Consider the following 25,427-nt stretch of genomic DNA (forward strand, 5'->3'; position numbering starts at 1 on the left):
TCCCGAAATAGCAATTCGGCGCACGCTTCATCATTTATTGCACAATCACGAGCCGAATCCAGCTCAGGCCAGCAGATTACGAGATGCATCTGTCCCAAATACACTGAAATCGACCTTTGTTTGCATAAGACTCGGTGCACTGAAAATTCAAGCGATCTGTCATTGCTTCTTTTTGGGGGGTCTCGAGATTAGATCTGACCGACCGTTTTACTGGCCAAAAGGCGACGAAATTAAAGCCTTAGCTCGGCCTCTGGTCAATTTACTTAGCACGGCTTAGCCGCGTGTTATTTGGACTTGGCAATCGCAGTGAGGTCTCATTTTTCTGCCCACGATTGATGGGCGATTCGGGGCAGCAGCTGAATGGCTTCTCCCGCCCCTATTACAGATTAATTTCAACCCTTTTTTGTCAAATAATGTTCAAAGGTTTAAACCTGTAACCGTCTTGTCGCATTTTTAAAAATCCAGATTCAAGAAATATGAAACACCCCAAACTCTGGATAAACTTTTTAGAATTTTTGGTGCATTGTGAACGTGAAACACTGCTGTAGCGTATTGGGGTCTGTAGTTAGGGGTAAGAGGGCGCTGGCTCTGTAGACTAGAGCCGACGGCTGCCTGAATCCCTTACAAGTTCTTAATCCGACTCCAAAGGAACAGGCCGCTATAATACCTGTCCTTAACTTCTTGAACTCTGGACAAAGTCACTTCATTCAGTATAGATATTGCCCGTTGAGTATATTCACAAACGGAGGGGTGATTCAAGCCGCAATTAGTAAGACGTATAATTCGTATATCATAGAATGAATGCGAACCGTTGAAAGCGCACAATTCGGCGTTAGGTCCCGCGTCAGTGAACAACGGACACGTGTATAGTGACGTCGAATTAGGCAATACCGAATATTGCAGTTAAATGCTACACTGCTTTTTGACCTTGTACGCCTAGCTTTAATAAAATTGAAATCTAATTTTGAAGAGGCACAATTCAATTTCCCGTCAAGAAGGACAAAATCTTTTCACGCGCCCATTATTCGCCCATACAATAATAAACGCATTTTATTGCGCCACTGTTTTTTTTTTCTGCACGCAATGTTTTTTTAATGAGGCGAAACATAAATTGAAAGCATAAAGGTTGGAGGTTGTAGTAAGACGTAATACGAATATCAACGTCCATGTAGAAGTATAGGTACCATTTTGTTAACGTTTTGTATAAATCGTTATTTGTTTTAAACATAGTCGAAATATTGCGCTTTTTCTTTAGTTTTTTTTAACGCGCCTATAGTGGCCACTTGCTTTGAAACTTTGCACTATTAAGTTTTGTTGTTTTTTAAGAGAATGATTTTGTTGTTAAAGAGTTACCCGATCGATACCTTATTAGCTTTTTGCGACAACAGTTGAAAACTATGCTGTATAAATTTTATAGATTTTTTTTATTTTTTACTTCTTAATTTCTTGGAAAATGTTATTGAATGACAACCGTCAATTAATTGCACATGTATTACACTTTAAACCCCGAACGGTTTGTCAGTTGAACAACCCTGCACTATACTAAAACGGGTTTTGCTTTGCTTGGAAAACGTTAAGGTTTACTAATTTGCTAAATGCACAACCTTATCATGAATTGTACTCTTTTGCATACTGCATGAATCGTGACAAACTAAGATGAAACAAAATTAAAATTCTTAAACTGGTCTGCCTTGTTAATATTTTTTTACGTGGTATCAAACACCTGAAATGCAAACACACAAAAATAAATATGTTTTCACGTTTTTTAAGGGTGTTTAGGGTGATTGAAATGGTCCGAATTTCTTTCAAAGGTCTTTTATAATACAACCTACTTTTTAAACCACGCCAGTGTACTCGCAGTCGGTCTGTGAAAGTGTTTTGCAGTTGGTCTACGAAAGTGGGTGGTTGTTATTTCCGCATTGAAGCCGAATTAGATTAATAAAAAACTTTCCCAGTTTTATCCTATCTTAACTAGCGATTCAACTTCAACTTTTTAATATTGGTCTTCACTTAATTGTCTTGTTATTTCAAAACAAGGAGGTTTGGGCGATTTTAGGAAGAAATTTTCCTTCACACAAACCTTTACGATGTTTTGTAACGTAGCTAATGTTTGTGGATTGATTTGTGTGTACCTGTTCATTTAACCCCGTTAAACATATGTCGTTTGACGCCTTAAGGGCGACTTTATAAAAGCAAACAATATTTACACGTTTTTAAAAGGAGAAACGAGCGTCACGCTGAAACTCTCCTTTGGCATTCATTGGATAGTACGAATGAGTACTTCGATTTTCCGTGGAATTTTACAAACGCACTTAAAGGAGAATATATTTCTAAGATGTACCATGTCTTGTCACATTTAATCCACACGAGATTAATCATTTGCTTTTTACACGTTTCTCTAATTCATAATTCGTGTGATTTCGAGGTCATTACTCTGTTATTTCTCGAGGTCATTTCTCTGTTAGAGTTGGCTTAATACGTTGCTGGTTGTTGACCTTTTTCTACCGCGCCTCAATTTGGTAATTCCCCCTTGACTTGCGTTTCCTTTAATATCAAAACAATACCGTACTAAAATATTTTCAATATTTTTCGATTAGTTAGCAGTTAGGAAACATGTAAACAACAATTTTGACGCTTAAATCGCAAAGCGCGAAAACTTGGTTTATTTGGTTTGAATTGGCTAAACTTTAATTCGGGAAGCATTTTGCATTGGGCGCACGCAAATTGCTCGTGCTCGATATATTGATTTTTCTCAAGCTGACTTTACTACATGTTGTCATGGCATTGACTTCACAGTTGTAAGGCTGCATAGAAACCACGTCAAAAATGCTGCCCGGAGCGCAAAAATTAAACATTGCGTTAACCGTGTTTCAAAAGGTATTACGACACATAATACAATGGCCCCTTTGCAAAAAACATAATAGATTAACGCTAAAAAATCTAAATTCTTGCTAGCCTGTTGTCGTGTAATAAAACATGTATAAAAAATATTTATGGAAGGGATACATTTTTATCGTTTATCTATAAGTTAGCGAAACTGTAATTTCAATAATGGTCACTTTACTCTCGGTAATATGTGTATTTAATAGACAGAAAACACGCGATGATATTAACAGAGACTTTGTGCGAAAAATCTTAACAAAACAGGGAAAACCCAAACCAGAAAACGAGGCCCACACCACTACCCACGGTTAAGAACCATTGCGTTAGTCCCATAGGTTTTCTTATTTAATCCACTCGAGAATATTCATTTTCTCTTCCACACAATTATCTAGTTCACGATTCGTGTGACACCTATCGAGTTTATTACTCTGTTGGAGATTGGCTTAAGACGTGAGGAGATAAAATATGTAGTTGTCCTAAAGGTCATTGCGCCTGGCGTGGTTATTTGTTATTACAACTTCTCCCTGGGAGTCCTGACACCTAATCCAAGCACGTGTGAGGTCAACGTTTAGATGGAGATTGACTTTTCTTGCATAAGGCAGTTGCCCGAAATGTAGTTACACCTGACAACTGCATGGCTGGACATAAATTATCAGTTACATCCTGGAAGTCAAACAGTAAAAGCGATTACCCAGCTAAATTATTTTATTATAAACTATTGCTGCCAGGCATAATATTAGTTAAAAAAAACAGCTGGTAATTATATGATCTATTTATACCCCACAAAAATATAATTGCCAGATGAACTACGTCATTTAAGTTTCGACCCACGCAGTTAAACGCAACTTGTCATTGTTTTTTTTTTAATTTTTTATGATTATTTTAATGTATTTGATGTAATTTACGTGAATTGGCGCTTACCGATGTGTGTAATAAATACAAAAAAACATTCGATCTGATAATATAAAGCAACTGATTAGAAGGGACTTGATTCCTTTCTTTGTGATTACCGGGTTTCCTCTAAGGGTGATTATATTCAAATAGATTATGTTTCTTACTGAATAAATGACAACCGTGTTATTTAGTCCAACCTATTATATTACGCTGAAACACTTTCGGAAAAGGAATGCTAATGATACCTATTCGTGGGCGAAATGTATATTTCTGTAAAATTTAAAGAAATTATTTTATGTTTTATACCTGTTTTAAAAAACCGTTTTAACATCAACCTACACGTGGTATCAAACACCTGAAATGCAAAGACACAAAAATAAATAGTTTTTCACGTTTTTTTGAGCTGTTAAGGGGTAGTGCAATGGCCGAAATTTATCCAAAGATCTCTCAAAATACAGCCTACTTTTGCAACTACGCCGACTTAAATTAATAAGCCTACTCAAATTAATAAAGAACTATCTTAACTAGCGATTCAACTTCAACTTTTTAATATATCTTCACTAAACTGTCTCTTGTCATTTTAAAACACGGCAGTTGTTGGAAATTTTTTCCTTTACACAAACCTTTACGATGTTTTGGCATCTAGCTAATGTTTGATTGATTTGTATGTACCTGTTCATTCCATACCTATTATGTTATGTTTTCCCCCTTTTTTTGGCACGTTCACCGCGTCCAACGGAGCTACGCATACCGCGCATTGCTCCCAACTGAAGCCCATCGCCACCAGCTATTCGTCTCGGCTTACACTTAGCAATAAAATACCCCGCGCTTGTGTTTTACGACCGCCCAGACCCTTCTGGTTCTACTAATCGATCGCATATCGCGGGTGGTCGTGCAACAAGGCGTTATGGCAACCACAAAACACCCCAAGGCCTACATTCCTGCTCTAAGGTGTTGGTCGTTTATTCGCTTGTCAGGGCGTTATGCGTTCCTGGCGAGTTTCTTGTATTTTCGCGGTTTCTCAGTAATATTACGACTTTTCAATGTGGATTTTAAAGTACGAATGCCGTTTTGTCGTGTAGAAAAGTTTTCCTTTTAAACTGCATTTTTCGTCATTTGTTTAAAGCAATATTTTAAATAGGTATGTATCAATATGGATTTTAAAGTAATAATGCTACAAATGCCGTTTTGTCGTGTAGAAAAGTTTTCCTTTTGAACTGCATTTTTCGTCATTTGTTTAAAGCAATATTTTAAATATGTATGTATCAATATGGATTTTAAAGTGATAATGCTACAAATGCCGTTTTGTCGTGTAGAAATGTTTTCCTTTTAAACTGCATTTTTCGTCATTTGTTTAAAGCAATATTTTAAATATGTATGTATCAATATGGATTTTAAAGTGATAATGCTACAAATACCGTTTTGTCGTGTAGAAAATGTTACCTTTCTAAATGCATTTTTCGTCATTTGTTTAAAGCAATATTTCAAGTATGTTTCGGTTCACCTCATAAACTTCATTAGACTTAATTACTTCTTTAAACAATCATTTCTGATATCAACCTTGGATTGTTGTCAATCCAAGAATAAATTTTAGCGAACAGAAAAAATAAATTCCCACTGTAAGGAACGCCGTCTTATGACTATTTAGTTTTTTTAGCTAAATGTAACCGCGTCTAAGCCTTTGTAATGTCCAATTATTTTTTAATGTCCAATTATTTTGTAATGTCCAATTATTTTGTAATGTCCAATTATTTTGTTTGTGCCTGAATCACAACCTTATAACTGCCTTTTTGGGAGTGTTTTAGTGAAAAACGCAACACACGTTTACATTAGGGATGTCCGATAATATCGGATCGGGACCGATACCCGATGATTCCAAGTGGTAGTATCGGTATTCGTCCGATACTAGGGTTGTATCGGTGCCGATCGGTTATAAATTAATGTAGGAATTTCAGCCATGATTTTTGATTCAACGCTACAATTTTTACCTTGAAAGGTAAAATAAATAAAAAAGTAATATAGGTTAACAACAAAAAGTAACTAAGCTTTATAATGCTAAAGCAAATTTTCGCCTCTTCGTAGGGAAGAAAATTACCGATCGTTTCGATTTTACTTTGTTGCTTGTTTGAGCAAAATAATGACGTCATTTGGTATAGCATCGCAAAAGCTTTTTTGTCCGAAATATCTGGTATAGGTATCGCAATAGAGTGTCAAGAATCGGACATCCGCAGTTCTCATTGGTCGACGAGTTTCAAATCGTCATCCAAACATGGTTGCTATACACGCACGTTGAAGTGTGATGTAGCTATTATGAACTTGTACTTAATCAGTTTAGGAAAGTTCAACACGAAAGGTTGTTGTAGGATTAGTTTTACCGCTTTCAAACAATTCTTTGACTTTGTGTAAGATCTGAGTTTAGCTTGTTTAGGCAAAGGAAGCATTATTTTGAACAAGTTTTAAAGATAACTTGTTGCTTGGGAGTACACGGTTTTTTATTTCATTCTATTTGAAATTTTTTTTTTAAATCGTTTTTTCATTGGCCGTGAGGATTTTTTTGTTCTTAAAACTGATGTTTTTGGAATATTGAGAAATAATTTTGTATTTTATCTTGTTTAGATTCGCATCAAGTGTGCAGAGCGACCGCATAATGGTGGACTTTACAAGCAAATACAAGTTCCTCTGGAAGTTTCCTCTCGAAGACGTTGAACTGCTGAAAGGTAAAAACTAAAAGAATTCTCAACACTTTGCAGATCTGCAAAAGGGGTCCGTAAAAAGGTAGCGGGGGTTCGCGAGTTCTGTAGAAAAGCTTGCGAGTTTTATTTTCTCCCCAAAAAAGTTTATTCTTGACTTTTAAAATTTGAAAGTAAAAGTAGTAAAAAACTTGTGATTCAGGCCTATCTCCTGTCAGACGATCGTAAATGATTCACGCATTTTTCTGTTGTCTGTGATTTAACATTTGAATTTGTTTTTTTTGTCTGACCACGTGAAACTACCAGAGTCGCGAGTACGACGTGCGCATGCGCAGTACCACATCGAAAACTGATATGGCCGCCAACTGTAAATTGTAAAGGTGGAATAACATATGGTGGAATATTTTCCAACTATGTATTGTGGGTGAATGGATTATATGAAATTACGATAAGTGAATTGTTTAATCTTCACCGTTTTTAGTTTTGTAAATTGGCGGAATACATGCTCTAGAGTCAGAGCCGGACTCGGGACTCGACGAAATCGAACATTTGACCTGAGTCGGATTCGTGATTCGGGAGTCGGACTCGGGTTTATTTTGAAGACACCGCAGCGTTGCTCGTGTGCCGGAAAACTAACAGCTTATACGTTTTAGCCGCTTAACCGGTTTTTATATACCGAACTTTAATTATTTAAACCTAGATTTCAAATTAGTATTTAATAAGAATATTAAACCCCATACAACACATGTTAAAAATGAATAAAGAGTTATTCGAAACGTTCAAAATGCTACCTACTTTTATTTGGTCTTCAAGATTCTTATTACGTCTTACTACCACCTCCAAGCATTGTACTCAAAAATTAGTATTTCTTTGTAAATGTTTAGCAAAAATAGCACCCGAATTCAGTGATTCCCATATATCTGTAAAAGTAAAACGTCGCCTGATATTTGCGGTGATTAAATATACCGGTCGATATCTACAATAAACTGCTCAACAAATGCGCCACTTTTCTGGGTCAAAGTTAGTTTCTTAAGCGTCTTATTTACCTGCGTGCCTGGCCGACTTATGGGGCACTCACGATCTGCTGTTAAACGCCCGGTTCTCGTTAAAGGTGTGGAAAAAACGATCTGCAAACTTTAGCGGGGTCGTTAATGGCGCTAGATCGATTTACTGGCAAGCGAGTTTGAGCTTGTTGACTTTTGCCGTTGTTTGGTCAACACACGTCAGGCTCCTGGCCAAGAACGACTGCTTATTTTCATCTGAGCATGTCCGATAATATCGGATCACGCCCGATACCCGATACAAAGCAGTAGTATTGGTACTCGTTCGATATTAGAGTGGTATCGCTACCGATCCGATTCCAAATTAACAAAGCAATTGCAGCAATGATTTGATCAATTTTTATATTCAAACACAATTTATGAACTAACATTCCGTTTACAACTTGAGGTAACTAAGCTAATAATACGTGAGAGAAATTTGAAACTGTTAATGTTTTAGTTTCGTCTAAATTGCTTGTTTTTCGCATTGTTGAATTTGTTTTATGACGTAATTTTTGACGAAAACTTAATTTTTTGCTGACCCTGTTTCAAGCGAACCAAATTTTTAGGTTTTCACGATAAAAAAGTAACAAAAAATCTAAGAACCTCTGGACTAAAGAGAGTCCCTAAGGTCCACAGTTGGGGAACTATTTTCCAGAATAGGTTCCCCAAAAGAAACCACATCCGAATGGAAATTCCCCCTGAATAGATTACCACACCTCAACTAATACTACCAAAAAAAAATTTGAAACTAATAACTTTTTAGTTTCATCTGGCCTGAAAACATCAGGCTTCTTAAGTCCACTTATTTATGCCGTACATTTTTCGAACCACATTTTTAGGTTTCCACGGTAAAAAAAAGTAAAAAAAATATAAGAACCTCTGCACTAAAGAGAGTCCCTAAGGTCCACAGTTGGGGAACTATTTTCCAGACTAAGTTCCCCAAAAGAAACCACATCCGAATGGAAATTCCCCCTGAATAGATTACCACACCTCAACTAATAATACCAAAAAAAAATTTGAAACCATAAAGGTTTTAGTTTAATCTGGCCTGAAAACATCGGGCTTCTTAAGTCCACTTGTTTTATGCCGTACATTTTTCGAACCACATTTTTAGGTTTCCACGGTAAAAAAAGTAAAAAAAATCTAAGAACCTCTGCACTAAAGAGAGTCACTAAGGTTCACAGTTGGTGAATTATTTTCTAAAATAAGTTGCCCCAAAAAAACGACATCCGAATTGAAATTCCCCTTGAATAGATTACCACACCTCAACTAATAATACCAGAGAAAAATTTGAAACCATAAAGGTTTTAGTTTAATCTGGCCTGAAAACATCGGGCTTCTTAAGTCCACTTATTTATGCCGTACATTTTTCGAACCACATTTTTAGGTTTCAACGGTAAAAAAAGTAATAAAAAATCTAAGAACCTTTGCACTAAAGACAGTCCCTAAGGTCCACATTTGGTGAATTATTTTCCAGAATAAATTCCCCAAAAGAAACCACATCCGAATGCAAAATCCCCTTGAATAGATTACCACACCTCAAGACGCTAAAATCACAAAACCTAATTGCCGACACACCTCCAGTCACGCCCCTTGCCCCGCTACACGTCACAATGCACTCGGCCAGCGTACACAGCACTCTGCGTTTGTTACGTCACTGTGGCTTGTCGTGTCAACACGCAGGAGTGATTTGGCGCCAGCCATGTGTGACCGCACAATAGGCTAAGTGACGTCACGTTTTTGTTGCTTTTCAATTTTTTTTTCGATCGTCTGATTTTCTGCTGTTTGAGTTGCAATAGCTGACTGAAAAACGGGTCAAACGGGTTTAGATCAATATCGAACACGGATGTCCGATACTTTCTGCTTTTGGCCGATACCCGATATTTTGTACAAAACCAGGCTTGTCAGTTACTAGTGGTTTATTGCAATACTCGATTTTGTACGAAAGTATATGTTTCTAAAACTTATTGTTTTATTCTGATATATATTCCCGATATTTCTGACGAAACCAAGGATGTCTGATATTTTAGACAAAACTATGGGGGTGTATGTTACTATGTTTCATTGCAAAACTCGATTTTTTTCCGATACCTATAGGTGTTTTATTGTGAGACCTTATATTTCTTGCAAAAGAATTGATGCCCGATATAGACATTTTAATCCGATAGCCGATAATTTATGGCAATAGAAGGGATATTTGATACTTAGTGTTGTATTCGGATATCATTACCATTAATTCTGTTAGGCAATTTTATCTGATCTGTTACATAACTTCCATAGCTCAACCAATAAAAGTTGATTTAAACCAATACAAGCCACCGTGTTAATCCTTTTAAAGATCCTCTGTCTCTTGGTTGCCTGCTGCTGTTCGTGAACTAGCGCCTTTGGTGGGGTTCGAACTTAAGACCTTTGTCATTCTATCTGCCGACTTTGACTGAGTTAACCAGAAACTTGTCTTTGGCATCGTTCTAAAAGATATATTAAGAACCTACATTCAGTTTTATCATTGACCTCTGCACAGAAACACTGCTTTGGTTGGCACGCTGTAGATAAAATACTGGTATAAATTTGGTATCGTATCGGCACCGATATACCAGACGAGTATCGGACAATTAGAGATAATACAACCTGTCAGGGGATAAATGCTTTGTTCGTCCAAAATCGTGCTGATTGACAACATTCGTTTGTCCAAACTTTTTGGCCATTAGCCTTTTAAATATTCTAAAGAACTGAAGTAAAGTACAGGCGTCTGTCGGCCGAAAATTAAAAGAAAAACAAATACATTTTTGTTGTTAAAACAGTAAAGAAATACGGTTGATTTAAAAAGAAATATGTCCGCTCCCAAAAGGTACTTTCTACTGCTGATGCATTCAACAAATATTTTTAAAATACTTAGCAAAGCACACAGCTGTGTTGGGATTTGTCAAACAACAAATAAATCCCAAAACATCACCCATAAATGACCAACTAAGACGAACTAACCTAACAATACTAAGTCGGTACGCACAAGTTCAATAGAAGAGGGTGTGTAGTGTTGGAGAATGCTGTGATTAAATCATCGTCAGAACCCCTTGGTGATCCGATTAACGTCCATTGAGTCACTTTTAACCCGGGTTTGGCTCAAGTCGGTGTTTAAACAACAAATATCCACTCGACTTTGTGTTTATTGTAGTGAGGTTAGAGCTGCTACCTGGCTTCTGCTTCACAATGGATTAGCGATGAGTCGTAATGTTGTTACAGCTTTTTAAAACCGCAAGGTATATTAAATTTAGGTGTGTTTAATGCTGCGGTTATCAACCAGTGGGCCATTGCCTCTAAATCTAAGGAAACATTTTAATGGTGGGCCACAGTCCAATTTAAACAAGCTAGATTTATTGAAGAATTTAGTTTAATTTGTGTCTACAGAGAAAAAAAAGTATAGGATCTACTAATAATTTTATGTAAACTGAAAGTTGATGTCCACTGAAGTCTTTATCAGTTTACAAACAATAAACACAACGATGGTTACAAAACCTTAGTTCCTTAATTCGAATGAAACACACAAAGTTATCAACACTAATAGCAATAAACACAGAATAAATATAAAACTTAATTTACACCGCAACAGAGTAGATGTTACCACTAACACAGGCGCGTCTCAAATGAAGGGCAAACAAGACACGTTTAAACGAGACACGTACATGCTCTAGGCAAAGCGCGCCACTAGGAGCAGTGTTTAAATAAAATAAAACACTAAGGTTAACAAACTCATTATAATTTTTTTTTTTTTTTTTAAAGATGCCCGTTAGCTAAAACCAAATAGAGGGACACAGGCGAAACACCATCTTTGGTTAAGATATCGGCCAGTTGCTTATCTTTAGGTGACCATGAAATATTAGATATTTGGCCAATGTCAACCAATTCTTGAAGTACGGCAATGTCGATACGTAATCGTTTATCAGTAACACATTTGGAAGAATAAATAGCATCACATAAAGAGCGATTGTCGGTAATAACTTCGATAGGAATATTTGTTAAATTTAAATCATCGAAATACAATTCATTTAAAAGCGATTTTAAAAATACCGCCGTTTCAACCCCATCGGACATGGCAAGAGTTTCTGCAGCTAGTGTGCTGCGAACAACACGCTTAATTCGTTTTGATTGCCAACTTAACAAGTTACATTGCTTGTTAGGCCCAACCAAAAATACCAAGTAAGCACCTTGGCTTCCTCCGTCCATAAGGTTACCAAACGCTGCATCAGAGTACACCACCAATTTGCAATTGGTGGGACAACCGAGACTTTGGTAGGACAGTGTTACCTTTTCCGTCTTCAGTCTTCTAATAATTTTGTTGCAGTCCAATAAATCCCTCACAGTAGCCCTCTTGAAGTTTGTTGCAATAATACAAACATTAAAGCTAACATCAGGTCTTGTCTGGCCACTAACCCACAGGAGCTGACCAATCTTTGAACGTAAAGCCTCCGCTTCCTCACAAGTTAGTTTTTGATTTGGGGTTTGTCGTTGCTTTGCATCGATATTTAGAGGCTGTAAGCTGTCAATGTACTTATCTTGATTAAAAGCAATACCTTTTTGATCATGCATAACATCCAACCCGATATAGCGGAAACTTTCTAAACTTTCCTTTCCTACTTGAAAGGTACTTCGAAGTGGTTGGATGACGCTGTCTTCAAAATATTGTGATCCAGCCCATAAAAAGTCATCAACGTACACCAGCAGTATTCCTTGCAATTCTTTTCCATCGTGCTTGTAAAATAAAGCATGGTCAAGACGAGATAATTTACAACCAACTGATAACATAAAACCTTTAACCCGTTCATACCACAATCGGGATGCATCAACAAGGCCGTACACGCACTTCTTGAGCTTCCATAGTACACCTGGAGGTTGTTTAGCTTCTAAAGGTGGTTTAAGAAAAATATCCCGCTGTACAAGGTTACCCTGGAGAAACGCTGTTTTTATATCGATACTATTTAATGCCCAGTGTTTACATTGTATAATAGTAGACATTACTCTTAAAGAATCTTTAGAACCCGTCGGGGATTCCTTTTCCAAACTAGTGAGGTTGCGCTCTTCAAAACCTCTAGCAACCAAACGTGCCTTTGGTAACAAACCCTTATCTGTTTGTTTCATGGAACAAACCCAGCGAACCGAAACAGCTTTCTGATTATGCTGAGGCACAACCTCATACACAGCATTATCTTTCCAGCTTTTTAACTCTGCAAGCTTAGCAGTATCATAACAAACCGGGCTGTTAATAAACACCTCATCAGTACTCACATTCTCCTGTTGCGTTACGTATGATAAATCTGAAACGTCGTCAAAATTTATCCAACCTTTAATGCCATCGAGCTCCTTTGGATGGTTGTACTTGATATTGTAGGCGTTTCTGTGCTTACCGGTTGCCTTTCCAGCTCGACTTAAAACTGTAGCTGAACATAAAACGCCATCTCTGTTATTAAACTTTACACACTTATTTACAAGCGACTTTCCACCAAGAACTGGCTGGATAGTCATACGAGGTTCAGCCACAGGACCCGTTTCGTGTGCAACCGAAGTATCACCCGATGCAACAGGGATGCCGGCATCAGCAGAAGTGTCAACAGAAACGCGATCATCTAAAAAAGAGGCTCTATTCCCTACAGTTAAATCATTAACAGTATCATATTGATCAATAGAAGAGTCGTCAGAATTAGAAATGCTATCATCTTCCTGCCCTGATGACGACAAACGTGAGGTTTGCTTTGCAGGAATGCTATCTGCGGAATTACTGGTTAACGGTTGACTATTGACAGACGCAGGTTCAACTAATTGTACTCTACAATTATGTGCTTTGATAAACTGACCACCGTGACGTATAAAAACAACAGGCCCATCTTGACCGAGCACTGTTGCGGGCCCCTTCCATTCTTTTTGATCCTGACGTTTATAATAAACACGATCACCTTGAATATACGTGTCACGGGTTTGTCGTGTCTGTTTTCTCAAAGCTCTGCGAATCTTTTCAGAGCACTCCGCGGCAATCAAAGCCTTTCGAGCTGTTTGAAGTGCTGAAATGTGGTCTCCCACTGTTGGACTGTGTGGGTCTGACATACTGAGTGCTGGAAAGCTATCTGTAAACACAGAAGGTAAATTTGCGTTACGGCCAAACACAATTTGAGACGGGCTAAACCCATTTTGGTTAATAAGTGCGTTTTTCGCACTTAGCGCCCAAGCCAAGGCCGTGTCCCAATCACAAGCACCTTCTGCTCTTACTTTGTGTAGGGTTTCAGTCAGAATTAGGTTGTGGCGTTCACATAGACCATTGCTCCAAGGTGAGTAGGCGGCTGTAGTTGTTATCTTAATATTAAAACGACTGCACATCTCATGAAACTCATTATTATTAAATTCGCGCCCATTGTCACTGAAAACGCGTTTAGGAGCACCAAAGATACTAATCCAATACTTGAGAAAGTGTTTTACTATAGTAGTCGACGTTTTACTTTTTATAATTACTGCAACGCTAAATCTCGAAAACATATCTATCATATGAAAATACCATAAATTAGGTTGCAGTTCGTGAAGGTCCATGGCTACCACATCATTGACGTCCTCAGCCCACGAAAGTCCGACTATTGGTCTCGCAGCAGGCTTCTTATATCGCCTGCAGATATCGCACGATTGAACAACCTCCTTGATCAGACAGGAAAGTTTGGAACTTTGACAGTTGGCATTTTTCAGCAGCCTCTGCAGATTTTCGATTGAAGCATGCCCAAACTGTAAATGTAGTTTACCAATACTCTTACGTTTATCTGCATCGGTCATGTTCTGTAGAAGCAGAACATTCTCAGAAGATTCCCCTTCTCTGCTGGGTGAAATGTTGACACAGTAGTGACCACTGCTTGAAAGAAATAGTTCAACATCTTTGTTAAACATTGTTGCACAATCATGTGCAAGGTCAAGCGTAGTGCTTGCCCGTTTTAATGAGGATTTACTCAACAATAAAGGTAAATCATCTTTTATAACCGCAGCATCAATATGGCAAGATTTTCCTGCGATTAATGCTGGAATTAATACTTTCTTTTCAGAGACTACTTTTCTCCCATCACCAAAACGAAAAACAGTGTGAGATGGGGTAAACTTTACTCTCTTCCTAAAATCAACATCTAGGTTATCTACATAATTTTGAAGCCAATGTTGGCCACAAACTGTTTTTGAGCACGCTGTGTCAATAATTGCAGATTGAAATGTTTCTGCTAAAAAAATTTCTTTATAACTCGAAAACAGCACCAAATTAATTTGCTCTTCCTGTGTGTTTTGTGTAAAATTTACCGAAGCAGTATCACTCCTATGTGGACATTGATTTGCCCAATGCATCTTGGAGTCGCATATAACACATCTGGATATTTTACCAAATTTGTCTTGGGGGTTCAATTTTTTACTTTTTGTGAAACGGTTAGATTTGTTAAATTTATGCTGATTACTTGTCACATAGGATTCTTCTTTGATATCTTTTAGGTGGGATTGCGAGGTACAAGCATCAAGTGGATTTGTAAATATTCGTTTGAGTGCAGATTTCATAGTGGCAAACTTAAGATCACTTGCCATAGTTAGAGCTAACTGCCGTTCTTTAGGACTTAAATCTGCGCCATCTAATATTTTGAAGGTTAAGATAGCGTCTGGAAGTTGCATCTTATGAAAGGACATTTTGTACGACAAATGTTCAAATTCTATAATATAGTCTGCCATACTCATATCTTTAGTTTTAGCAAACCTCGTAAAATTTGCGTATGTCGAGTAGGCTTCATCAACTGTCTCCGTTTGAAATGCGATGTCAAGGTAATGTATTAGTTGTTCCATTCCGGTTTCAGAGTGCAGATCTCCATGAGTGAGTTGTGCCACAGCCTTTTCAGCCTTTACATAGCCCTCTAGGCTTTCCAAAAGGACAACAATTGCCTGTTCTTTTTTTACAACAGGCGTTACAAGTTGCCACATTTTAACTTTGTTTTTCCAAGATGAATATGGCGTATCTTCCCTAAACTTAGGGGGAGACTTTATTGAACGATTTGTTGCCATCATTTAAAAGATATCAACCATCCTCTGCTACCATTGAAAGTTGATGTCCACTGAAGTCTTTATCAGTTTACAAACAATAAACACAACGATGGTTACAAAACCTTAGTTCCTTAATTCGAATGAAACACACAAAGTTATCAACACTAATAGCAATAAACACAGAATAAATATAAAACTTAATTTACACCGCAACAGAGTAGATGTTACCACTAACACAGGCGCGTCTCAAATGAAGGGCAAACAAGACACGTTTAAACGAGACACGTACATGCTCTAGGCAAAGCGCGCCACTAGGAGCAGTGTTTAAATAAAATAAAACACTAAGGTTAACATAAACTACCCCTATATTTGTCAACTTACGCTTTTGGGGAAATTGTCCACAGTTACGAATCACTGGTCAATATTGTTTCATCTCTTTTTGAGCCACTGAACACTCAGTTACGTCATAACTCAAAGTGAATGAGTATTATAATAAACAATTAACTAAAATTGTTGTTTTTTAGGCCCAAAATTACCTTGTCAGTCAGAAGCTTTTTTACCTTTGATTGATGTTTAAGTTTTTTCTTTAGTTTTTAAAGATAGAAAATGTCGCGTTGCGTGTCGCAAATCATGGCTAAAACACTTCAAATTACATTACAAAAAATCAAAATACATTAAAAAAAATAAAATAAATTTCAAAGAGCAAAATACATTACAAAAAATCAAAATACATTACAAAAAATCAAAATGCATTCCAAACAATCAAATTACATTACAAAGAGCAAATTGCATTACAAAAAATCAAAATACATTACAAAAAATCAAAATGCATTACAAAAAATCAAAATGCATTACAAAGAGCAAATTACATTACAAAGAGCAAAATACATTACAAAAAATCAAAATACATTAAAAAAAATCAAAATACATTACAAAAAGCAAAATAAAATTCAAAGAGCAAAATAAATTACAAAAAGAAAAACAAAAAGAAAAATCTAAAAATACGACAAACAAAAATTCAAAACAAAATGCAATATACCATCCTTTGCATTACGCACAATTAAGAAAAATTATGTAATAAGAAATCGTTTTTCTTGTTCTTCCCCAGGGAGCACGAACACGAACCGTCAATGCACAGAGAAGCAGCTCCAGCATCTTTACAGGGATCAGGACATACTTTCCTCCATTGAAAAACTTACCGCGGAGCTCTCCTGTCATCATTTGGTGAGTTACAAGGATTAAAATGCTTGTCTTTTAGACTTTTCTGTCCTAATCAAAGTTTCTTTTTCAAATTTTCTGTCATTTATATTTAAAAAGACTCGACTGGGACGTAAGTTGTTTTACGCTGGGGAGCTTTTCTGTCATCATTTGGCGGGTTACAAGGATTTAAATGATTTTCTTCCTTTAGTCTATAAAAGTAATCGAAATTAAATAAATAAATAAATAAATAAATAAATAAGGAATTTAAATGCTTTAGAAGTGTTGAAATCCTTGTGAGTGACATGGATTTGAATCCTAGTTCTTTAGGTTTATAGTACTAACAAATCCTAAATCAGAAACCGTAAAAATTATAAATGAAAATTTTGAAAGATTTCGGAATATAAAATGTTCCGGAAAACGTTCATTCAAGAAAATAATTCAAAATTGGCCTGCAGAAAAAATGAAAAAAACATTACTGGAGCAATTATTAAAACAGTTTAGATACGTTCAAATGTTGCAAAAAAGTTATCGAATTATTTGTAAAATAGATCAACGTTTAAACTAATGTAGAAAAAATAAAACAAAAAAATTATATTGCAAGAAAAAAAAAACAACTAAGGCACACAAAATGTTTCTACCAAGATGAAAAAAACGAGAAACAGTTTAATGTTAAAAACGTGCTTTTTCAAAGGCGACATTAATAACACTTCAAAAACGACTTCACCGCCTTTATTCCAGGCTTTGGACGAGTCTATACGTGAGCTGATGTTCCATACGAGCCAAAGAATCAGTGAGAAACAATCCCTTCCACCTCTTCCTAACATCGCAATACCAGGGAGAATGGAAATCGGCATTTCGACCCCGTGAGTTCATTCTAACGAGTATATTAACAAGTAAAAGCCTAAGGGTTACATCGCACTTCAATTGCCCACCCCTGGGCTAAACCTGGCCCCGATTTTTTGGATTCTATAAAGATTACACCTTAATGTTCTAACGAGTATTTACTTGCTATTTAAGTCAGGGCTGCGGACTCGACTCGGACTCTGGAGTCGAGTAAGACTACGTAAGACTACCCTAGCCCAGAGTCATCCTTATAATTTACGGTTTGCGACCTTATTGGTTCCAATTTTTGCTGAACTGTGTATACTCGACCTAGTCGGTTTACTTTCCTTGAGTCGGGTTTGGGACTCTGGACTATAGTTTTAAGACCACGTAAAACTACCAAGACGAGTCCCAAGATTTCGGAACTGACAAGGCCGCAAACTGTATATTGTGAACATGGAATTGCATATGGTGGAATACTTTCCAACCATGCATTGAGTGGATGGCACGTCACCTCCTATGAGTGGTTTGCTGTATATCTACTTTATTGTAGTAAGGTAAATGGGTAAGATTTAGTCCTTTTGTGTTGCAACTTCAACCTTTTTTGTGTCTTAAATGTCTGCTAATGTTATTACGTATGTTGTTGAAAAATGCCTTTATTTTCCAGCGAGGGAATCAAAACCTTCTTGTTCGAGTTTCTGAGCGAAGATCGAAAAACCCAGTTCGAGACGCTTTTCAACAACGCCAGGACCAACTCAAGTAAGCACAACTTGCATAGCAATTGACACCTGCCACTTGCTACGTACTATTTTTAACTTGCCACTGGTCACTTGCCAGTTTGCCAGTTGCGTTTTCTAAGTCAATGGTTCTTAAACTGGAGCCCCTTTGAAGCTACTCAAAATAGTTGAAAAATAAGAAAAAAACAACGTTTGGCGCCTTTACCTTGAATTTATCCAGACAAAAAGCCGGTTTCTTAAGTTTACTTGTTTTACGAAGTCATCTCTAAATATTTTATACCGACCCTGGACCACGCGAATCAAAAAATGCTTTTTGGGGTCTGTTTTAGAAAAAGTTTGGAGCCCCTGGCCTAAGTGGAATCTTACGGTTAATTTTGAGTCAATCCCAATTGTCTGTGAAAATCACAACATTTACCTTTCAATTCATCCGCTTTTTGAATAGTTTAAGCATATTTAATTTTTTCTTTTTTACTTTATTCAACAGTTATGTTTACTGAACAAATTAAGTTTGATATTTTCGTACAATCATATAGTTTTATTTTGCTTAGCAAAAATATTTGCTCTAAATTAAATAAAAACTTTGATTTATTTCTGCTTCCTTCTTGGCTTTTGCTCCGTGCTAAGAATTCTAAGTACACTCGATAAGTTAGATTTAAAATTATTTCGGAACAACGGTATAAACATGCAAAAAAAATAGAAATAAAAAATAAAAGAAGCGTCTGTACTTCCCTGGCGGTGGCGAAAGAATGTTAAGTCATTTGGCTGTAATTTAATTCGCGTTGAACATTTTTTTACAAACAAAAAGGCAAAACAAGATACATTGCAAAAAGAATTGATCTAAATATACGACAAACAAAAATACAGAACAAAATCCATTATACCATCCATTGCATTACACGAAATGAAGACATAAGAAATCCATTTTCCGTTATTCCGCCTATTCCTTGGTAGTTTCCGCGAACCGAGTCCGCGATCTAATTCCGCTTTTTGTCCTCAGCTTCGCAGAAAGGCCGCTGGGATCCTTCATTTCTCAAGGCGATCCCGGTGAGCAAAACACGGAACGGCATGCAGTTCTCTTGCGCAGTGGCCAACACGGACACCTACACCGGCACCAAGGACGTCTGGGTTTGCAACACTGACGAATACGTCGGTCAGGTAAATGACTTTGGTTGAAAAAAAGTTCTCTAACTTGTAAAGCAGTATATAAACTGTTGCTGCCAGGCATAATACTAATCAAAAACCTCTGATAATTGAAGTTGCACTATATACGAGCGTTCTCTGTCAATTAGGCCAGGTAAACAACTTTGGCTGATAAAAAAACGTTGTCAAAATTGAAAAGCAGTGTATAAACTGTTGCTGCCAGGCATAATACTAATCAAAAACCTCTGATAATTGAAGTTGTACTATATACGAGCGTTCTCTGTCAATTAGGCCAGGTAAACAACTTTGGCTGATAAAAAAACGTTGTCAAAATTGAAAAGCAGTGTATAGACTGTTGCTACCAGGCATAATATCAAAAACAGCTCCTCTGGTAATTGAATTCTACTACGTACGTTCGGAAAAATACTAAGCTTTGGCGACCCAATTCTTTTTACTAAACTTTTTAAGCGATCTAAGCGTGTGGCAATGGCATAAGCTTAGTATGTGTATCCATAACAGAATCTTGCCCTCCAACAGAACACATAATGCCAACGATAAAAGTTCTAAAAATTTTTTAATAAAAGCTTGAGAAGCGCACCGCTCCGAACAAAAATCAGTCAGCAAGGCTTAAAACTTTTAATACAAATATGCATTTCGCCATATAAACGACATTATCAGTTTGTCTGTGCAAAGACAAAGACAGTCTGCGTATAAACGCCAACCACTAAAGTAAAAACAAAAGCAAAAGGAGCATGCGATACGTGTAGCGGCCACAGAAAGCCACTGATAAAAACACGGCCCAGGGGGGAGCGGTATGAGAATCAGTTACGTAGCAAAATAGGTAGATAAGAAAATAGGATGACGGTGGAAAGGCAAAATCAAACCTAAAACCACAGTTAGATAAGAAACGGCATATAGCTCACATCCCGAAAAGTGGAACGGTACAACGCACAACGAAAACCGAAAGACGATAAACGAAATCACAAATCCACAAAAATTATATATAAAAAAAAGACAATGGCATAAACGAGTTTTGATTTTAATATTATGAGCTACGTCTTCGTATTGCTCCTGCAATTATCTTAAATTTATGAGTAATCTTGCTCAGAACCAATATCAAGAAAACCTTTAACCTTGTAAACTAATGTTGTCGTAGACAACTAATGTTTGTCGTAGAATGTTGTCGTAGAGAAAAATGTTTGTCGTTTTTGAGCAATTTTCGGGCTGTCGTTACAGGAAATAGTAAACTTTTGCGACATAGTGAAAGTTACATTTACGAAATTATTGAAATGTTTTGTAAGTTAAAATATTGCAGGCAAAAATGTAAACGTAATTATACCAAAATAATGTTTTTATAAAAATGTCCTTATTAAACTCGATATTTTAAGAAAATGTAAAGTGTGTAACTTTTTTTTTTTTTTTTTGAATATTGAGGTTAAAATTTGAGTCGCAGAAAGATAAGTGTAAAAAATCCAGGAAAAATGTTCAACAATTCATTACTTTGACAGTTAAAAACGTTTTTTGTTTACTTTTGCCAGTGCATTTCCTTTTCAAACACTCTCTACTTGTAAAGTGGGGTCAATTTCAACATCAACAACTTATTTATTAGAATCTTATATCGATTCTAAACTTTCTTAACCGTAGTTGTTTCTTACAACGAAGAGTTTGTTTCAACAAACGAACTTTAAGTATCGATAAACGCAATCGTAAAAACGCCGCAATGAAATCGGATAGCGAAAATGGGCAAACGCTAAACCTTTAATTTCTGCCACCCAGGATTCGGATTTACGCCACATTTCAACCCCTAACAAAACGCTAATCCTCTTTGGGTCGGTTCGCGTTTTGCATTGCGTGAAATTTCAGCCGCGCCATGACAGTTATGACTGGGAGCATTAACCCCACGGTCCCCGTGCAAAGCAATGCAGCCGCTGAATTGCCAACTGTTGCATTTGCAACCTATGGACCTTTGGGTTTACTTTTTTTATCAAAAAACCTTTGATGAGTAATGCTTACGCAATGCAGTGAATGCGATTAGGTTTTTCGGTAATAAAAAATTGTAAAAAGTGTTGTTTTTCGCTGTTAGCTAATTTTCCATGCGGTATGTTAGGAATGCAGATCGTTAATCCGATACTAGAGTTGCATCGGTGTCAATTCAATACTAAATTGATATGGGCATTTCAGCTATGATTTGCAAACCAACACGATTTTCTTCCGTAGCTTATAAATTAATTGAAAGATAATAGGTAAACAAATGTAGGTAAATAACTTATTAACGCTAAAGCAACGGGCGTTGACGTACGCATACATAGATTACGGCGTTAATAGGACGTTAACGTACAATGCATACAAGATATACATATAGGTTACTTACTAATACTAACGAAAGTATACATGACGTCACTGTACGGATACGGACGTTCAAGTCCGCTAACGTATTCACGTCCGTATAGTATGATTACGTGCTCGTCACGATACGTTGGTGATCCGTATACGCACGTAGCGCATTTAACTGCTTGTGCAAAAACTGCTTCTGTGTACGCCGTTTTTCACTTATTGTCCACACCAGTGCTCTCAAAGTTTTTTTGATTTGGTGAACCCTTAAAGTTGTTGTGGCGAACTCATGCACCCTGTTTACTTTAAAGGCAAACGGAGGTAAAATGCGATATGAAAAATCATTATGCATATCAATTAAACCGAGCGGAGCTGTCGTTTTTACACACTGTCGGTGAGAGTTAGATTATAGCTGAGGCTGCTTGTGAGAACTATTGAATGTCATAAAACAGCTTTTTTATACATCAGTTGAAACCGACATGTTTTTTCTAATATGCTGAACGCCAAATGTTTATGGTTCATTAAAAGTTTGTGATGCACCCCTGTATACATTTTCGTACTGGTGCACCCCATTCATATTTTGATGCACCCTAGGATGCACCGTGCACACCGGATGAATGAAGAGCACTGATCTACACGTATGCAGTAGTCCTTCTTATACGTTTAACGAATTCCCGTCCCAAATAAGTGTCCGTCACTATACGTTCGCGGTTACGCGTTTGACTAAACAGCAGCGTCTGAAAAAACCAACCAAACACGTCTTGAGTTCATCAAAGTTCTAAATTTTATCACCTTACAAAGTCGCCTCTCGCGCGTTGCTTTGTCTTGCCACAATTAAGACCGCGATTCTAGTGTTACGTCACAACGGTCCATTATCTCGGAAAGTCGATGCGATAACCAGCGTGTGACGTCATTGCGGCTCGACCCCGCGTCGCTGGAAAACAGTCTCGGATTTTTTGTTACCTTTTTCGCCAAAAGACACAATTGCATTCTTCGGCCGCTGGAAATCGATTTGAACCTACTAAAGTGTTTACCTCTGAAATACTCTTAAAACCTGTTTTGTGTCTATTGGAATGTGATATACTTATTTATTTTCGTCTTTTTTATTATTTCGTTTAGGAACTAATACCTGATCATTTTGTATGGTTATCCGATCTGATTTTACTAACTTAATCGCTATAGCAAAACAGGCAAACCTATTATAAATATATTACTGTTATGACCTAGTGAGATTATCAAAGCCCATACAGAAGTAAGTAGCATTTTGAACCATGTTAAAAATGAATAAAGAGTTATTTGAAACGTCCAAATTGCTACCAACTTCTATTTCGGCTTTGTATTCTTACTACGTCTATTAGAATTAAATAGCACAAAAAATACTATTCAGGTTTTTAGGGCGCGTTGTTTACGTCGGGAAGGTTGCCTACCTTCAAATGTTTATTTATAGTACTTTTATATACAGTAAGAATTTCATTTAGCGGCTAAATTTTATCCCTTATGGCCCCTAACAATTGTTTTTTGTAAGTTTTTTAATGTTTGCCTTAGTGGTCGCTAAAAAGGCGACCGCAAGTTTATTCAAGTACCAGTCGCCAATTGATGCTGCGTGCTGCGGTAACACTAGCAGACTCTATTAAAAGGTATTGATTTGTTAAACGACAGAACACTTTCCCTTGTATAATCCATGTCTTAATCACTGTGTTCACTTTTTTCCAGATATGCTTCCTGACTGTTTTGGACGGCGAGCCTTGCCAGACTCACTGCGTTGCAGTCTGCTCTTCAAAGATCTGCTGCATCACTCAGGTAAGTTGTCTTATGGGGTTTCCTCGTTGTCAAGAAAGTGGCTTTCAGAGAGTTAGATCATTAACCTTATAGATTTTTCAGGTTTGAAAAGCCACATAGAAAACTATTCAAAGTGTAATTATAGATTTACCAATTATGTAAATATTTTTTATTTTATTTTACCCAAAATCGGCGAAGTTCTCAAATGCCTTCCACGCCAAAACACATCATAATGATGTTTATTTAAAAATTTTAGAATTCAGCAAAAAAGAAACGCAATTTCTTTTGTTTGACAAGTTTTTTTGTTTTTTGAGTAACGGATAACATATTTCCCAAGTTTACCAGAAAAATACATGTTGTATGGCAACATTGCGCTGGCTTTTCACTCCAGCGCCAACGTCAGGCATCCAAGGCTGTTTACAAAGATGGCCCAGAACCGCAGGAACCCACGTAGTTACTTTCCTTGCTGTTATTTGTCCGTTATATGTCCACTTTGGGTGTTGTGTATGAACGGAACGTTTTCTTTTTTATACTTAGCTTGGAGTTGACTTTCCCTTTCAACGAATTGACTGGGACTTGACTTGGACAACAGATGACTTAGAGACTGGGACTTGTTTGTTTGTTTTTAGAAAGACCTGACTTTGACTTAAGTTATTTCACAAATGACTTTTAAAGTTTTATTTTAAGACAAGGACTTGCCTTGAGTTGACTTGCTCTAATAATGACCTGACTGGGACTTGACTTGGGTAATTGATGACCTTGGACTGGTTATTTTTGGAAAAGACTTGACTTTGACTTTAAGTTTTTTACAAAATGACTTGACTGGGACTAAGTCATTTCTAAATGACCTATATACAACACTGGCGTGATTACACTTTGCACAAAGTAACACAACGAGAGATCCTGTCCGTATCCTTCGAATGATAAATATGGGAGGTGACAAGATTATCACCGAAATCAGATTCAGTATAAACTGCCACAATCTTAAGCCGCAGTATCTCTGACAGTTAGGCAATCGGTGGTTTACGTATCTTTGAACCATGTCGCGATTTTGTGCTTTAATCCAACCGTGAAATCGTGATTTCCATCTTGTGGTATTTCAGTTTTCTATCTATAATGTTAACCGAATCAGTGTTCGGCTAGATACAGTTAAGCTATGTGTGTTACGTTCACCCTATCAGAGTACAAAATCTCCCAATAGGTAAAGAAACCTTTTAGGCCACCCGAATGATTATTTACTTGTAATTAACTTCTCCGCGCAATCATAAGGATCATAACTGATAATTATCTTAGTTTGATCAATCTATAGCTGCAATACATCCCTTAGTATCGGTGTTGTCCCAGTCAATTCATTTGTGAAATACCTTAAGTACAACAAAGGTAAGTCAATCTTTAAGTAAGTCAAGTCTTTTTGAATAAATAACAAGTCCCAGTCACTTTAAGTCGAGTCGAGTTATTGAAAAACAATGATTAAGTGCACATTACGCCATTACAACACTCATTTGTATCATACACTGTCATTCGATTAAACACCAAAATTAAACACCTGAAATGGGCGAAAATGTAACATGTTTAAAAATAAGCATGTTTAAATTTCAGGTGTTTAGACGTTTTGCCGTTTATTCGGTCAGGTGTTTAGGGCTAGTATTCAGTGTTTCCAAATCAATTCCACAAAAATTTCATTGGGTAAACCATTTTATTGCGCGAAAAAGGTGAAAAACAACACAAAAAGCTCAACCCGGTGAAAGTTTCAAAAAATGTAAAACTTGGAAAAGAAAACTATACATTAAATATTGAAGTGCTTATATTACAAATGAAAAGAAGTAGGAAAACGGAAAACATATATAAAGCACAAAATAACATGTTGGAACTGG

The 25,427-nt window shown here is 36.8% G+C and overlaps 1 protein-coding gene across 3 annotated transcripts in view; it reads left to right on the plus strand.

Annotated features, from left to right (window-relative positions):
- Positions 1–25,427, plus strand: part of LOC146136759 (uncharacterized) — an 84,531-nt gene that overhangs the window by 34,244 nt on the left and 24,860 nt on the right. For all 3 annotated transcript variants that reach the window (XM_083395998.1, XM_083395997.1, XM_083395999.1), the window contains exons 10-15: positions 6,394–6,494; positions 16,653–16,768; positions 17,483–17,607; positions 18,234–18,325; positions 19,301–19,458; positions 23,488–23,574. In XM_083395998.1, the coding sequence (XP_083252124.1) occupies positions 6,394–6,494; positions 16,653–16,768; positions 17,483–17,607; positions 18,234–18,325; positions 19,301–19,458; positions 23,488–23,574 (679 nt within the window). The remainder of the gene's footprint in view (positions 1–6,393; positions 6,495–16,652; positions 16,769–17,482; positions 17,608–18,233; positions 18,326–19,300; positions 19,459–23,487; positions 23,575–25,427) is intronic.

The sequence above is a fragment of the Ascidiella aspersa genome, chromosome 8, assembly GCF_963924565.1.
Source record: "Ascidiella aspersa chromosome 8, kaAscAspe10.2, whole genome shotgun sequence".
NCBI classification, from domain to species: domain Eukaryota; kingdom Metazoa; phylum Chordata; class Ascidiacea; order Phlebobranchia; family Ascidiidae; genus Ascidiella; species Ascidiella aspersa.